Below are 16,818 nucleotides of genomic sequence, written 5' to 3' on the forward strand. Positions count from 1 at the left end.
ATAGAGAGCTCAATCTCAAGTCATTTGGATTCATATTGAAGATCGGCTGTGAAACTTTAACAAGACTACTTTGTGTAATGAAAACGAAAAAAAAAAAAATTACTCAGAATATCTCAATCATCCAATACAATTCTACCCCGTCTGATTTTGTAAAGTGAAAAGACTGCAACCTACGCACAACCATCAGTACCTTCATTCTATCTGATGTCTTTTCAAGACGTTTTGAAACGTGGGGGCGAGTTTTTAGAGGAATACCCAAGAACAAGTCCACTTTGGAATTATGCATCGCACGCCACGTGTTTATTCATGATCACTGGATCTAAAATCATTCTCAACACTTTATACAAACCATTTGTTCACAATATAGAAAAACTAGATAATGCATTAGCAAAAGCAAGACAAGAGAATAGAGGACTACTTACAGTCATGAATCATATGTCTGTTGTTGATGATCCTGCTTTTTATGCAGCACTACCTTGGAGATACCATCTCGATATAGATACCATTCGATGGGGTTTTGGTGCTCATAATATTTGTTTCAGTAACGTATTCCAAAGTTGGTTTTTCAATTTAGGAAAGATATTGGGTACAAAGAGATTCGGGGAGGGTCCATTCCAAGGTTCATTAGATGCAGCAATTAGAATATTGAGTCCAGACGACACTTTAGATCTTGAATATACGCCAGGAGTTGAAGAAGAGACAAAGCCGGTAGTTTTGCAGACAGTCAATAATGTCTACAACAAGTCAAACACAGACATGGTTAAGTTTATCAAGCCAACACCAGACTCAACAAACGTTTTAATGTCAAAGAGCCCCTTTGTACGATCAAAGACTTCTTGGTTCCATGTATTTCCCGAAGGGTTTGTATTACAATTGCAAGAACCTCACAACAACTCAATGAGGTATTTCAAGTGGGGGGTAAGCCGACTTATACTTGAATCGACTAGGGCTCCAGTTATTGTGCCAATCTTTACATATGGGTTCGAAAAAGTGGCTCCGGAGGACACAGCAGAAGAAGGCATCAAAAGATGGTTACCAGCGAACATAGGTGCCGAGATCCATCTTACCATAGGGGACGCAATATCCGATCAAAAAATTGAGCAGTACAGGGAAGAATGGAGGAAATTGGTGGCCAAATATATTGACGGATCGAATCCAACAGACTTGTCAGAAGAGCTAAAGACTGGGGATAAAGTACAAGCTTTAAGAAGCTCACTTGCAGCATATCTTCGTGACAAAGTATTGCAGATTAGAAACTCAATTCCATCGCTCAACTCAGAGGATCCAAGGTTCAAAGATCCCAAATTTTGGAAAACATATACCAATACAGAAGGTATGAGTGATGAGGACGTTAAGTTTATTGGCAAAAATTGGGCCATCAAAAGATTTCAATCGCACTTACCGGAGTACGAAGATGGCAGTACATAGACTATATTCGATCTTGTAAATATGTAAAATTATGTGTTTGAACAAATCCCTAGATTGTAGAAAATGTAGAAAAAGAAAATTCGGTTGTGAAAAAAATCAGTGTATCTTGGAGTCAACAAACTTGGGTCATGATTTCTCGCTGCAATCAAACCTTGCTCCGTAGACTACGATCTGAGCAACTCTTACGGAGTGCAGCATTAAGATACTTGTCGAAGCATTCAAAAATTGTCATTGAGGAGCCTCTTTCATACAAGAACCCAATAGCTCAGCGATATCATGATGAATTCACAACATACTTGGTGGATACAAAGGTGCCGAACAAGTTGTTAAAAAAACTTGTCTACTCCAAAGTGGGGTCACTAGTTAAGGAACCTGTTGGAACAGACGGAGTTGATCTTTTGAGTTATGTTTTGAAAAACGTTCAAAGGGGAAAATTAGAGGAACAGATACCGTTGGACTTATCCATCAAAATATTTGATAACATGTACGAACACTTGATTCAAGCACGTCCCGACTTTTTTGAACAACTATTAAGACAGTTACTCACAAATGTGCATAAATTACCGGATAATACACTAATATTGGTTTTGGATTTCATCTCTCGAGAAAAAGTCAACGTCGAGGCGGTTTACCAACGATTAGAGTTTCGACTTGATAACAAATTTATGGCAAAGTATATTGATTACTTGAAAAGTCGAAATAGGCTAAATCTCGGGTTTTTTGAATCCATGTGCAAAATACGAGTAAATGAATCGTTTGTGGGTGCTTTAAACGACTATATCGAGGGACTTTTTTCCAACACCCTACCTGAAATTCACTGTTATGATGATTTGGAGAAAAGTTTGGATAGGGTGCAAATGTTAATTACCAATGTCATAGATGAGATTGATGTCGAAAGAATGTCCACACCTGCATTACTCAGCATATTCAAGTTGAATGAGGAGTTCTTGCAGGTCCTGAATAGTTCATATGCTCAAGATAGCAGAACGAAACTTCTTTGCGGACTAGCTCAAAGGGAGAACGAGGTGTTGAGCTCACTAGAGGCGCAAACAGACCAGGATGATACACTAAAAAAATCGCTTTTATTTGCCGCTAAAGAGAACGATATCAAGTTTTGCAATGTATTAGTAGATCACATTCTTGGTAATCTGAATTACACCCTGGATTGGCAAGCACAAGCTAGTTTGATGGGTGAGGTTCTTCGAAAACTGGATTTGGAATCTATACTAAATTCAGTGGAGTCATCAGATCAGATGTTTGAGCTAGTGATACAAGCGCTTTCGGTCTCCCACCCACATTTTACAGATTATGCATTTGATCACTACAGACAAAATGGGTTGCTCCCATCAGCAGCTGTATTCAAATCTATGCTTGACCTGGCGATAAATGAGAATGATTACAATCGAGCTTTCAAAATCTTCAACGACTCAACTGCATACCTTCAATGGCCGGATTACAATGACGACCTAACGATTTCAAAAACACTAAATGATCTTATACAATGTGTGGTTTCAAACATACCAATCCGGAAATCATTTCTTATGTTTCGCAAAATCAAGGCACAACTACAACAGCTGATAAACATAGACTCGATCAATGCGTTGGCTCTGGCTATGTTGGAGGCAAATTTGGTAGGCGACGTGCTTGAAATGCTTAAGAGGGAACTTCCAAAATTTAAAGATGAAAAAGTCAGACTTCCCATTGAAAAACCGTTTGGTTACAAGTATTTCAAGTTGTTTGATACGCTTCACACATATGCAATCACCAACTCCTTTGACAAATCGGTTACTAACAATTGGTATTTATTTACTCATTTGTACAAGTACTTCCACATACCACCTGATCGGATATTACCAACACTAAAATTCTTTTGCCAACATGAAAGATGGAATGGGGCATTGCTAATTTTTAACAAAATGGTTGACCAGTATCAGTTGCATGGAGATCACTCATTTCAACCTCCTTCTCCAGAAATTTATATGTATCTCTTGAATGAGTTCGGTGATAAACTATACGAAGAAGGTGTGATTCAGCTTCACGATTGGTTAAAGATGGACACAAACATTCCTCGTGTTGGGCTAGAACTCACTAATGTGATTATGAATGCTTATTGTAACTTGCAAGATGTGGCGAAGGTGCGTGACTTATTTATTGCGGCGAGTATCAATGACAAAGTTGATGAAACAAGCGCCGTCATCATGATCAAGGCATATACATATAATGATCTTCATTATGTGGAAAAGTTTTGGGACAACTTGTCCAAGTTTGGATTGGTTCCAAATTATGACATGTACAAGCAATATTTGATCGCATACGCATACTATGGCAAAACTGAAAAGGCGTTTGAATTGGTAGAAAAGATTGATGATTATGATTTACAAGTGAATGAAGACTTGTTGCTTAATTTACACAATTACTGCTATATCGAAGATAAACAACTGGAAATAAAAAATTGGGCAAAAGAGAACTACCCAGAATTGTGGAACAGTGTCGAAAATTCTGGCTTGCTTGTCGAGGCGACTGGATACAAGCCGCATGAGTACTTTTTAGTTGATGGGTCGACCGAAGAGAAACAAAAACTTATAGATAAATAAACACACTGCACGTACATTATTGACCCAACTTGGTACTATTCACCTTTGTAGCAAAACGAAGCGAATTGATGGTCTCATTGAAGTTTGAACTTAGTGGGGAGATGTTGACAAACATGAGAGTTTTGGAGTTTCTTCCAAGACTATGTTTCAACAAATACGTCAACTTTGAATTTCTATACGGAATATGGGAGCCCTGGCTGGAGTTTAAGGATGATATGACATCTCCAACTGCTGATAATGATTTATTGATTGCTTGAGTTTCCTTTAATCGTTCTCCTTCAACTTGTGAAACGTTTATGCGCTCTGATCCTGCTAAATCTATTAGATTCAAAGTGCCAAATGTTTTAACACCAGATGCTCTATTGGTACCTTTGATATCAATAATGAAGATGGAATGTGAGCGGGACGACTTGTCATTAGACTTGGTGGCAGCCGTGCTTCTTCTTTTATTGACTTGTTCGAGGATCGAATTTGCTTGAGCAGGGGAGGTGATTGAAATAGCTGTGATGTTTGTAATTGTAGTTTTGCAATTGATGTCGTCATGCTTGATTTCGTGCTTTTCACTCAGTTGAGGATTCAAAAGATCAATAATGCTTTCATTGTAGATTTCAATGAATTTCCCACAGACTTCGTACTCCCATTGTTGTTCTTGTGCGTCTAGCTCTTTAATATCATCAAATACCTTCTTTATTGATAGTGGAATCATTCCATTTGATGGATGTGACATTGTGAAAGTCTTTCCCGACCCAGTTTGTCCATACGCAAAGACGCAAACATTAGACCCATCAATACAACTTTGAATTAACTGGGAATACTCCTCAAAAATATACTCATTTGTGTGGTCCATGGAAAAGATCTTGTCAAACAGAAATTTATAAGAGCTTGTAGAGTTGGATATCCCAATGTTGTCTTTCACAATTGATAGTTCTTGCTTGGCATCTTCATTCAAATCGTCATCTGGAAAATCAAAGTTTATGAGTTTAATATTGTCAGGAACAGCCCTAATGCGGCAAAAAACTCGAATATTACCCTTCAAATCCTGTAATTGAGCATGTAGTGTTCTTCTTTTGGTTTCTTGATTTACTAATTCATCCTTCATTCTTTTGATCTCAAACTTCATTCTTGCTAGTTCTTCACTTCGTAACCTTGATCGCTCATCGAGCTCATTAATTTGGACAGCCTTTTCCTGTATCTGACATTTAGCAGAATCAATCTCTATTTGTTTGTCAGAGTTTTTAGATTGCAACTGTCCGAGTATTGAAGCGCACCTCACATATTCTTTCAGCTTACCAGGTATTTGGACTTCATTAACTTCTTCAATTTGCTTTTTGAGCTTACTGACTCTGTCTCTTACGGCAGCAGACTTTTCCTCATTAAAAAACTTGAGCTGTATTAAGTTATTTTTTAATGACTCTTCCTCCTTCTTGAATGACTCTGCAGCTAATTCAAGTTTCTGATCCAATTCGTTACTTAGATTATTTTTCTTTTGTTGTAGACTCTTCATATTAGCATTCATCTTTTCAACCACATCCAAATACTTACGTTGCTTCTCCTGAAGTATCTTGTCAATTTCAGCAGTTATTTCATCTTTTCTCTGATTCAATTTTTCTTGATGTTTCACCATCATCTCTTGACTTTGTATATCAAACTTATGCTGCAACTCTCTCATTGAGGACTCTTCAAAGACTTTCAAATTCCCAATATGCAGTTTCAAATCATTCAATTGGTTATTTAGGCTCAAATACTTGCTTTCCATTGTGAAATTATTCAATGTTTGTGATTCCACTTGAGTTCTCAAAGTAATAAAGTTGGTATTCAACAGGTCCAATTCTTGCTCTTTTTCATTGACTTGCTGACGCAATCGATGAGCATCGGACAACGTGAATCCGGCTGATCTAGCAGGTGCAGGTGTGAATCTTCTCATTTTGATTGTTGAATTTGGTTGAATTGTCTCTCTTAGGCGTTTATCTCCTCGTGGTGAAAACGGATTAGTCAGTTGGAGCTTGAGTCCTGAAAGTCCAGGTCGACAATTGTTCTCCTTGTCGTCTGATACATGTTCACTATTCATTAAATCTTCTATAGCAACAAGTGTGATGCTTGTTTTGAATTGGTTGTGGAAATGTTTTGTTTATGTTTTTGATCTGTCGCAAATGCATGGTCGTGGGATGCGCGACACTGGATTACCACAAAAAAATCTTGTATAGTGATGCACTTTTTGAGATGAGTACACTTCACTATCTCTATCAGCCCAGCATGCCCAACGATAAACCAAAATCTATACTAAAGAATAAACAGGTCCAGTCGCCTGCTCCAGCTGCATCAAATGTCGATGACCAGCTGTCTGATTCTTCTCGCGAACTAAGTGAGGAGCAAAGTGACTCAGACGAAAGTAGCTCAGAGGAAAGCAGCTCCGAGAATATAGAGGAAGGGTTGTCGGATCTAGACGAAGATGATGAAGTAGATGTCGCTGAAGTATCTAGTGAGGAAGATTCCGATGATAGTGATGACGATTTGATTGAAGAGGACGACGACAGCTTTCCTTTAAAAAAGAAGCAAAAGAAGAATAAAGATGACGGTTCGGAGTCTTTCGCCAATGCATTTACCTCAATCATAAACTCCAAATTGAAAGCTTACAATAGAAAGGATCCCATTTTAGCTAGGAATAAAACCACGCTAAAGAAGCTCGAGAGTGAAAAGTTGGAGAATAAAGCGAAAAGGGCGTTGCTCATGGAAAAAAAACAATTCCAAGATAAACATAGAATAAAACAGTTGTTGCCGGCTGCAGTAGAAGGGACCGACTCCAATCAAGTGCGGGAAATATTGGATAAGGAAAGACAAATGAAGAAGATTGCCCAAAAGGGTGTGGTCAAACTTTTCAATGCAATTTTATCTACTCAACTAAAAACTAACCTGGAGATGAGCAAAGTGCAAGCTGGTCAAAGTCGGAAGGAAGAGTTGATGACTGATGTATCAAAGGAGAAATTCATGGATTTGATTGCAGCTGCTGGTGAGGATTAGAAGAACGTTAGGGGATCTCGTTAAAGAATCCCTCGGTTTTTTAAAACAAGGACAAAAATGCACGACTTTTATTTTTAGAGTTTTTGCGCTTTCTCTCTCTGTCGCTCTAATCCCCTCCTGCTACTCTTACATGCAAAAAGTAATTGTTCCTTGTATTCTTCCGAGAATTGACTCCAATGCAAAACGTTTGGGGGTGAATTTCGCATCCCTTATAAAGGTAACAAATATCTTACCTCCGATGGAAAACTTTATACGGTATAACGCCAATTGATAATGATATACCATGCAGAGGTTCGGTAGTACTTCTCAGCACTCAAGTGACAGTTACGACCCATCAAGGTCAACTATTCATCGTGATTCAAGAGATTATTCGCCTTCAAGCTCAAGCGATGAGGAGTCTTCAATAGAAATTGTTACTAGACAATCATCACATAATCTGTCTATCAATTCACATGACTTGGAACCCCTGCAAAGGGAGCCACTCACTGGTGAAGTGTTGATGACGTCGACTAATCCGCCAAAGAACAAATGGAGGATTTTTGCATGCGTGCTATTCAATTTCACGGGTGGATTTAGCGATGCTGCTCCCGGTGCATTGTTGCCATATATTGAAGCTGCATACAACATCAACTACGCCGTCACGTCTTGCATTTGGGTTAGCAACGCCGTTGGTTTTATAGTAGTGGCATCCATGTCCCACAAAATACAACCGTGGTTGGGAAAGAGATACTGTTTCCCCGTGGGTAACTTATGCAGCTGCATATTCTATGCTTTAGTATCTAGTGGCACGATATTTCCAGTCATCGTTGTTGGATTCTTTTTCGGGGGTTGTGGTTTTGCTATGGTGGCTGCTCAATGCAACATATTTCTCAGTCGGTTGGACAAACAGTCAACATATTTGTCTTACTACCATGGTGGATATGGTATCGGCGCGACAATCTCACCATTGATTGCAACTAGTATGGTGAACAGAGGTATTGCCTGGCACTACGTTTACTTGATTTTACTAGGTATGATGATTATAACAGGACTCAACTTATTCTTTTCGTTTGAGAATGCCGATCAAGACTTGAAGCCATGGGATCATGATGAACAAATATCTGAAGGCATTGAAATGGCTGAATATGGTAATAGAGGTGGTGCAACCAATGCGGAACCAATTACTAAGCAACGCCTGGAAATGATCTTGGCTTTGCAAAATCATGTGACGTGGTTAATTTCTTTCTTTTGTTTATTTTACCAAGGAGCAGAAGTCTCATTAGCTGGCTGGATTGTCACATACTTGTTAGATTACAGACATTCAAGTGAGAAAACCACGGGTTACGTCGCCTCCGGTTTATGGGCAGGATTGACACTAGGAAGATTACTCTTGACTCGACCAATTCACAAGTACATTGGGTTGAAACGAGGCGTCATTGTTATCTCAGTGTTGTCGATAGTATTGGTAGGTTTGACGTGGGGAATTGCTTTGTTTGTTCTAGAAGCAGTGTTGGTATCAATCGCTGGTGTCTTTATAGGACCAAATTATCCATTACTAGTTACATTCAGTGCACAAAAGGGTTTGATTCCTAGGAAAATTCAATTGGTGTCATTGACAATAATGACCGCATTTGGATCTTCTGGTGGTGCTTTGTTCCCATTCATTGTTGGTTTATTATCGGAAAAAGTGGGTACGTTTGTTGTTTTACCGGTGTTTATTATATTGTACACTTCAATGACCATACTTTGGTTAATGTTGCCTAACCTAGAGAGACGCAAAGAAAAGAAAGGTAGATTTGCCTTTTTAGATAGAATTTGGTAGGTATTAGAAATAGAGAGAATATCAAATTATATTCAGAAACCCTTGAAATATGCGCGAGAAAAAATTATAAATTCGAATCAGCTAGAAACTGTGTGTTACACATAAGCACCACATAAGCAAAAGAGCAGAGCCATGGCTATTGAAAAACTAATTAAGCAAGGTGATGAAGCAATCAAGTCAAAGGATTTCCTAGGGGCAATCCAATTATTTTCACAGGCCATTAAGGAAAACCCACAAGCTTTTCAAGCTTTCTTGAAGCGTGCAGTATCATATCAAAAATTGAAAAACTTGGATCAAGCTAAAAGAGATATTTCAACTGCGTTTACGATTGCAAATGATAGAGGAAGGAGGTCTGACATTGGGTTATGCTATTTCAAGTTGGCGTTGATCTATTACCAGGAAAAGAAGTTGAAGATGGCATTGTCACAATTCAAAAAGGCTGAGGAATATGATTGTAAGGAATCAACAATTGAGTTTTGGAAGAATAAATGTGAGTTTGATTTAAAGAATCACCCGGAGTGGGATGTGGAGGAAAGTGATGATGATATATTTGATACTGAAGATCAAGACATCGTTGAAGAGGATAAGAAGGATGTACCAAAGATAGAGGAGTTGGAAGAGAATGATAAAAAAGGAAAGGACAGCGCAAAGAGCGATGCAAAGGGTGATACAATGAGTGATGTAAAAAGTGATTCAATGAGTGATGCAAGGAGCTCAGCCAACGTAGATATTATCAACAAAATTTCACCATTAAGTGTTAAAATCAGAGATGACTGGTATCAAAGCAATGAGGAAGTCATCATCACAATCTATGCCAAGAACGTAAAAGAAGACAAGTTGGATATCCAGTTTGAGGAAAATTCCGTATCAATTTCATTCCCCGGTGTGAATGGATCCGAATACAATTACAATCTAGAGCCTTTGTATGCCGAAATTGACGTTGCGGAATCTAGATACAAACTCTACTCAACCAAATTGGAAATTACATTGAAAAAGAAGACTCCAAGTAAGTGGCCATCATTGGAAAAGGAACAAGGCACCTCTACCCAAGAGGATAAAACTGACGCAGCTGCATACCCCACTAGTTCGAAAAAGAAGATCAATTGGAATAGCTTTAAAGTTGATGATGATAAAGATGGGGAGCAAAAAGATTTCTTTCAAACATTGTTTAAAGATATGGATGAAGATTCTAGACGTGCAATGATGAAATCGTACGTGCAAAGTAATGGTACCGTGTTGACTACTAATTGGGAAGAAGCAAAAAATAAAGAGTTTGAAACATCACCACCAGACGGGATGGAGGCTAAAAAATGGGGTGTATAGGAAGAAAAATGTGTTGAAGTATAACAATTGAGTGGTTAGAGTATGGTGTAGGATTCAAACCTTGTGTTTATTCTCTGGGGTAAGACTGAATTTCGCAATTAAATAAAATTTTTGCATTCACAAGATGCTTAACTTTTTCAGTGCCTTAATTTTGCTCTCTCTCTCTCTCTCTCTCTCTCTCTCTCTCTATTTTTTTGTTGAAACTAATTTGCCTCTCTCTCTCTCCCCCCACTTTTTGACACCATCTACTGAATGTTCTTTAGGTCCTTTCCAATTACAAAACTACTACTGCTCAATCGTATAACAAACTTTCGCAAAATGCATATTGAATCAATTCCAATGAGATGGGGGCTGGGGGACAATTACGCTTATTTGCTAATTGACGATAAATCGAAGAATGCCTGGTTGATTGATTCAGCGGTTCCTGAGGAAGTTACATCATATATCAACTCCAAAAAGCCTCAATATGAGTTAAAAGCGATTGTCAATACTCATCACCATTATGATCACTCTGATGGGAACCCATATTTCCATAAAAAGTATCCTGATTTGCCAATTATTGCGGGAAAGGATTCTCCTTTGGTGACTTATACTCCATCACATGAAGAAGTGATTGACTTGGGAGATAACTTATCAATTACTGCTTTACATACACCTTGTCATACTCAAGATTCGATATGTTATTATGTTAAAGATGCCAAAACTGGTGAAAAGGCGGTGTTTACCGGAGATACTTTGTTCATTAGTGGTTGTGGCCGATTCTTTGAAGGCACTGGCGCTGAAATGAATGTAGCGTTGAACAAGATCTTAGCCAACTTGCCCAAGGATACCAAAGTGTATCCAGGACATGAATACACCAAATCAAATGTCAAGTTTTCAAGCAAGATTTTACAAAATGAAGCAATCAACAAATTGAAACTGTTTTGTGAAGAGAACGAGTATACTACTGGGAAATCCACCATTGGTGATGAGTTGCAATGTAATCCATTTATGAGGTTACTGGATCCCCAAGTACAGGAAAAGACTGGATTGACTGATCCTGATCAGGTAATGGACAAGCTTCGTGAAATGAAAAACAACTCATAGCGTTTGTGTGTAGTCTAATGTGGGTTTATTTATTTATGGAAGCGATGTAGAGATATGTCTATGATCAATTGAGCACGTGTCTTAGTCTATAAAGCTACCAGGCAAGAATGGAAGGTTACTTAAGACACGCAGAAGCTCCAGATTCATTAATCTTTCAAACGATTTCGATTTAGATTTTGATTTCGATTTCGATTTCGATTCTTTTTTTCTCTTGGGTGTAGACAAAGTGTGTACCCATTTTATTTTGCGTGTCTGAAACATAAATTACACGACATTAGGTTTGCTACAAAGTACACGACCTTTGTTGCAAAACCTTATTCACCTATTAGATATAAGTTGTCAAAGGTGATTGATACCAGTTTTTTATAATGCAATCATCCTTCTACTTATCAATTTTCATTACTACTTTACGTATCTCTGTCCTTATCAGGGTTCACTTGCAGATGCTGCTAGGACTACTTTACACTAAAATAGCTTTTACAGAATATTATACAAGACACCAAAGGTCCTAGTCGCCAGGATTTGGTGGTGTACTATATTTCAGTTAATACCGAGGAATTACAAAAGGTGAGAAAAAAATCACCTTTGAAAAGTCACAATCTTCCCAAAAACAGCTTTGAACTAAATTAACACTTTTCCATGTGTCATTGGTAGATTTATTTTCATACAAGAAACTGAAAAAGGAGTGAAATATCGGTTATTCCATTTCTTTCAACACTGTATTCTAAAACGGGAAAAGAGAATTTGTTGTCTCTTTGTATAGACTTGTTTTTGCATCCTCACTAATCTAGTGCCGTAAAAAGGTTTTTTTTTTAGCAAAAACTTACACCACTTCAAACTCGTACAAAGTTTGGTTTTTTGGTGTCATCAACCAACAACTCCGGTTGCCAAATTTCAATCAATTCTAAATCATATTCGAATTTACCCATAGCAAATTTCTCATACTCTTCAAATATACCAGAAAGACACCATCCCTGTAGTAGTTTCCTCATTAGGCCAATAAACAACCCCGTACGGTGTTTACCCTTATTTGAATGGATCAAGATGGGGTAGTTGGATTTGTCGAGAGTTAAATGTAGTGCTGTGGTTAAACTGAGCAACGTTTGCTGATTTTCTTGTGACTTGTTGAATGGTTCTTGTGACGATTCGACTTGCAAGTTGTGGAATGTAATGTTATTTTGGTTCTTGATCCAGGTGATGTATTGGTTGAATATCTCCGTGGAGCCATCTTTGTCCTTTTTCTTCTTCTTCTTCTTGTTGGTGGAGGATGCAGGCGGTGTGGCTGTTGCTTCGTGGCCCAAGTCGCCGAGATATATAATGGTTTTGAGATTGAGTTGTTGTAGGAATGGGTAGTTGATTTCCATGGGAAATCCAGATCGATAAATGCCATCTTCAACCAATGCGAAATTCAATGGTGGTACAAGATTCAAATGGATCTGGGATTCGATTATTGTAGGTGGTGGTTGATCTTGTGATGAATTGGTCTGCAGGGCAGGTTGTGCGGAAACTTTTTTGTTGGTGGATCCTGTTTGCGATGACGGGCTTGTATCAGTCATTATATTTGAATAAGAGGGTGTACTCATCTCGGGGTGTTTATCACAGCGCAGTGGGTTCAAATTTGATTGGAATTGGAATTGGAATGGTAGATTTTAGAATGTCTGGCAATATTCTTTGGAATCAACGTTTATATGCAGGTCTTTACTACTAACTTGTTTGCAAATCTACCAAAAATAGAGCTCATCGTAAGTCTTGCCTCCCCAGAGATCAGTAATAGAAGTGGATTAAAGCAAGTACAACGCTTTGATCCACTTTAGTGTCGACAAAATTGGACATAAAAAAAGGTGAATAAATTAATGGTAAAGTAAACTATATTTTGTATTGCGATCAATAATCGGTCAGTCGCTTGAAAAAAAAAAAAAAAAAAAAATATTACAATTAAAATTTTTCAAAAGAGGCAACCTACAAGCATTCAATTTTCCAACGGGTTAATACAGCGCAATATATTACAGGTGTGGTACAACTAAAGGTGTAACTCAAGACCATCAATAAGAAAAAAGCATAATCGATTATACGCCTTTTCTTCTTTGTTTTTTGTTTTGCCATCACAACAAGCTTCATAGTGAGAGATTTTTCTACTCAAATTACATCATTGAAAACCTCATCTCCTTAAAAAAACCATTCACATAGACACACACACAAGCATAGCTCGTTCTTAATATGTCTTGGATATTTGGTAAACCACAACAACCATCGTCGTCATCAGATGACTCACTTAAGCAGAAGTTGGGATTTGATCCAAACGAAGTATCGGACGTGCAAACCATAATTTCAACCCCAGGCTCAATCAACACCACTGGCACCAACACCAACGGCGCCTCCGCGTCCTCCTCATCCTACGCTGCTTTACTCCATCCATTAGCAGGATTGGACAAGGGTGTCGAGTACTTGGACCTTGAAGAAGAAAAACTAAACCAAGTTGAAGGATCACAAGGTTTAATCCCCAGTAGATCATGGACCGATGATTTGTGTTATGGAACCGGTGCTGTTTATTTGATGGGTTTAGGACTTGGTGGATTATCAGGTTTTCAACATGGTGTACGCACATTACCAGCAGGAGCACCAGGTAAAGTGCAATTGAATCACATTTTGAATAATATTACAAAGAGGGGTCCATTTTTGGGAAACAATGCTGGTGTGTTGGCATTGACTTATAATTTAATTGATTCTAGTTTGGACGGATTGAGGGGTAAACATGATGATGTGAATTCTGTTGTTGCTGGTGCGTTGGCAGGAGCATTGTTTAGAAGTAGTAGGGGGTTGAAGCCTATGGTTTATTCGAGTGCGTTGATGGCTGGTGCTGCTGGATTATGGTGTGGTATCAAACACAGTTTGAAGTAAAAGAATTAGGGGGGGGAGGGTGCAGAGAAGAGAGGAGAGGAGAGGAGAGGAGAGGAGAGGAGAGGAGAAGAGAGGAGAGGAGTTGACTTTTTGTACATAAGCATTGATTATTGCATTCTACTATTTTTGGATGTGATGGCACAAGCAACGACATGTTGTGTATTATAATTGGACTAGTTGTTATAATAGAGATGGATTCATTGTTGATGTATACTAATGCTCTATTAAAACTTTTGAACCTCTATACAAACATCTCACCAACATTCAAACAGCTTGTATTTTTTCTTGTTTATTTAGTTGGTTAGTAGCCACGGCTTGATCTTCAAGATTGCGATCGACTTCAACTCCAGAATCAACCATTTGTTTCCATTCACCTTTGCTTTTTTCCTCATTGCATTGTTTCTTTTGTCGTTTAACTTGTTTATGTTTTGGTATTTCCATTATTCTCTTTGTTGGAGAATCATTTAAATCTTTCAACATTTCCCCTTCTTTCCAATTGTTGAAAAATTGTAAAATTTCATCACGGCGTGAGCCAGTGATGTAGTTGTGAAATGCAGTTGCATCTTGGAAAAAATGCAGTTTTTGACAATGTTTATTCATGACTTGATAAATTTTATCGTTCAAGTTATCTTGTTTGGTATTCATTTCATCAATCACTAGTTTCATTTGTTCAAAATTCTTCAGCTGAGAGAATTTCTGATAATATTTTGATTTACCGGGGATCATATTCATGACTAAAAATTTTGTACCTGAATATAAGTGATACTTCAGTCCAAGATCATACACTTCATTAATCAATTGATGTTGCAGTTGTACTGAGTTGTCTGCTCCTGATTTTGCAAATACTGACGGATTACATTCGGCAGCCTCAGCAATCATGATACTCAATTTATCATTGTTTAAAGCCTGTTGCACAGTGTCTAAATCCATTCGTGATTGGAAATTACCATTTAGTACAACACTAATTCCATATGATTGAATCAAGGGTATCAATTTGGGTAGATAATTCCAATATGGATCTTGTCGATTTCTCATTATTGGTGTACGACAATGTATAGTTAAATTGGCAATACCGGTGGTGGAGCATATTTGTTTTACAAGTTTATGAGATGCTTCAAAGTTGGGTAATAGTCTAATTTTACAACTAATGGGTTTGTTTTTGGGTTTACCCACCTTGATAACTAGGTTTTGCAAAATTGAACATAGTAAATCGGGAGTCTTCAATAATTCAGCACCCATGCCCGAATGAGTTGAAAATGACTTGGGGCATCCGCAGTTTAAATCAATTCCATCGACATCATCAATCACTTTTTGTGCTGCTTCAACTGCCAAATCAGGATCAGATGTACCCAATTGCAAAATGAGTTTACCCGATTCATGAGGATGTTTGCGAAACACAACCGTCTCGGGAAAAGGTTGTTTTTTATTGTTGTTGTGGTTATTTTTGGCAATGTAATCGATAGTCCCTAGTGTCTTATTCTCCACTCGAGTTGTGGTTATCAATTTCTTGTCGATTAGTTCTGGTGACCAAACTAAATCGCAATTGTATTTGAGTGATAGTAGTCGTATTGGAAGTTCACCACTTCTAACCATGGGTGCGAGACATACTTTGTTAGTATAATCAATCATCTTCCTTAGCATAATCTGACCCGTGTGGCCGTGTGGGGTGGGGTGGGGTGGGGAGAGGAAGGGGGGAACTGCGAGTAAAAGTGTTTGTTAAAGTCGTTAAATCAGAGTGGAAAAGAATGAGATAACTCTCTTTGAGCAGTGGGCGCACACACTAGAAGAAGAAAAAAAAAAAAAAAAAAAACAAATGGGAGATGAGTGTCGTGAAAGTCAATGTCGTAAAAATTGATGTCGTGAAAGAGAATGAAAGTAGATATTTTTTTTTTCTGTTTATTTGTGTTTTACTGCGTGATAATAACGTTTCCCAATTCGGAAAAATCAATCGGTGTTTTTAAAAGCATCTGATATGTAGGATGTAGCAGCTGCGTTTGAAAAAGATATACAACGGTTATCTGCGTTAGAGAGTGGCTAGGTTACTTGTAAGTACTTCCTTCATTCCTCGGCTAACTCGAAGCAATGGCGACTACTGTTGTTGAACTTTGAGAGTCTGTACCTAAACCTAAACGACTTTTGGTAATAATCTCCCACTATAAATCTTTTTTCGAACCAATGACTGATTTGTCAAATGTAATGAAAGAAATGCTACTATATGCAGTACTTCAAAAAAAAAGTAAAAAGATATATAAGAAACATTGCGTCATTTGTTATGATAAAAAAAAACACACACACACACACAAACACAAACACACACACAAACACAAACACACACACACACAAACGTTAAACGGAAAAAAAAAAAAATGAATGAATGAATGGAGTCATCCATTACTTCAAAAGATGTATTGCAATTGGATTGGTGGGTAATAGCAATTGAGTTTAGAAAAGTAGACAGATCTATTGTATGGTGCATCAATGGTAGAGCGTACCAGTTCTAAGAAAAAAGCGAAAAGAGCTAATTGTCAGGTGACCTTCTTTGATGTTTTTGTTCTTTGCCAACTATCTACCCCACCTCCATAAAGAAAAGAAGAAAAAATGTTTTTTCTTCTTTTTAAAAAAAAAAAAGAAAAAAAAAAAAAAAAATATCTGTTTGTTTGTTTGTCTTCG

General features: G+C 37.9%; 10 protein-coding genes across 10 annotated transcripts; 7 read left to right on the plus strand and 3 right to left on the minus strand. All coding sequences in view use genetic code 12, as the record gives it.

Moving 5' to 3' along the window:
• Positions 1–204: 204 nt before the first annotated feature.
• Positions 205–1,428, plus strand: TAZ1 (lysophosphatidylcholine acyltransferase; the record flags this gene model as incomplete). The annotated part of the gene is made up of 1 exon (XM_036811647.1): positions 205–1,428. The coding sequence occupies one exon, from the start codon at positions 205–207 to the stop codon at positions 1,426–1,428; it is 1,224 nt and encodes a 407-aa protein (XP_036668063.1).
• Positions 1,429–1,556: 128 nt separating this feature from the next.
• On the plus strand, positions 1,557–4,022 carry CPAR2_407050 (uncharacterized protein; the record flags this gene model as incomplete). Its single annotated transcript, XM_036811648.1, has 1 exon — positions 1,557–4,022. The coding sequence occupies one exon, from the start codon at positions 1,557–1,559 to the stop codon at positions 4,020–4,022; it is 2,466 nt and encodes an 821-aa protein (XP_036668064.1).
• Positions 4,023–4,038: 16 nt separating this feature from the next.
• On the minus strand, positions 4,039–5,946 carry KAR3 (Kar3p; the record flags this gene model as incomplete). The annotated part of the gene is made up of 1 exon (XM_036811649.1): positions 4,039–5,946. One exon carries the CDS (start codon positions 5,944–5,946, stop codon positions 4,039–4,041), a length of 1,908 nt encoding a protein of 635 aa, XP_036668065.1.
• Positions 5,947–6,275: 329 nt separating this feature from the next.
• On the plus strand, positions 6,276–7,040 carry RRP15 (Rrp15p; the record flags this gene model as incomplete). Its single annotated transcript, XM_036811650.1, has 1 exon — positions 6,276–7,040. The coding sequence occupies one exon, from the start codon at positions 6,276–6,278 to the stop codon at positions 7,038–7,040; it is 765 nt and encodes a 254-aa protein (XP_036668066.1).
• Positions 7,041–7,323: 283 nt separating this feature from the next.
• CPAR2_407080 (uncharacterized protein) lies at positions 7,324–8,841 on the plus strand (the record flags this gene model as incomplete). Its single annotated transcript, XM_036811651.1, has 1 exon — positions 7,324–8,841. The coding sequence occupies one exon, from the start codon at positions 7,324–7,326 to the stop codon at positions 8,839–8,841; it is 1,518 nt and encodes a 505-aa protein (XP_036668067.1).
• Positions 8,842–8,973: 132 nt separating this feature from the next.
• Positions 8,974–10,164, plus strand: SGT1 (co-chaperone; the record flags this gene model as incomplete). Its single annotated transcript, XM_036811652.1, has 1 exon — positions 8,974–10,164. The coding sequence occupies one exon, from the start codon at positions 8,974–8,976 to the stop codon at positions 10,162–10,164; it is 1,191 nt and encodes a 396-aa protein (XP_036668068.1).
• Positions 10,165–10,482: 318 nt separating this feature from the next.
• GLO2 (hydroxyacylglutathione hydrolase) lies at positions 10,483–11,250 on the plus strand (the record flags this gene model as incomplete). Its single annotated transcript, XM_036811653.1, has 1 exon — positions 10,483–11,250. The coding sequence occupies one exon, from the start codon at positions 10,483–10,485 to the stop codon at positions 11,248–11,250; it is 768 nt and encodes a 255-aa protein (XP_036668069.1).
• Positions 11,251–12,083: 833 nt separating this feature from the next.
• CPAR2_407110 (uncharacterized protein) lies at positions 12,084–12,806 on the minus strand (the record flags this gene model as incomplete). Its single annotated transcript, XM_036811654.1, has 1 exon — positions 12,084–12,806. The coding sequence occupies one exon, from the start codon at positions 12,804–12,806 to the stop codon at positions 12,084–12,086; it is 723 nt and encodes a 240-aa protein (XP_036668070.1).
• Positions 12,807–13,467: 661 nt separating this feature from the next.
• TIM23 (protein transporter) lies at positions 13,468–14,148 on the plus strand (the record flags this gene model as incomplete). The annotated part of the gene is made up of 1 exon (XM_036811655.1): positions 13,468–14,148. The coding sequence occupies one exon, from the start codon at positions 13,468–13,470 to the stop codon at positions 14,146–14,148; it is 681 nt and encodes a 226-aa protein (XP_036668071.1).
• A 264-nt stretch (positions 14,149–14,412) lies between these two features.
• On the minus strand, positions 14,413–15,789 carry SMM1 (Smm1p; the record flags this gene model as incomplete). Its single annotated transcript, XM_036811658.1, has 1 exon — positions 14,413–15,789. One exon carries the CDS (start codon positions 15,787–15,789, stop codon positions 14,413–14,415), a length of 1,377 nt encoding a protein of 458 aa, XP_036668072.1.
• Positions 15,790–16,818: the final 1,029 nt, after the last annotated feature.

Source organism: Candida parapsilosis, contig 006372 (genome assembly GCF_000182765.1).
Source record: "Candida parapsilosis strain CDC317 annotated contig 006372".
Classification (NCBI taxonomy): Eukaryota; Fungi; Ascomycota; class Pichiomycetes; order Serinales; family Debaryomycetaceae; genus Lodderomyces; species Lodderomyces parapsilosis.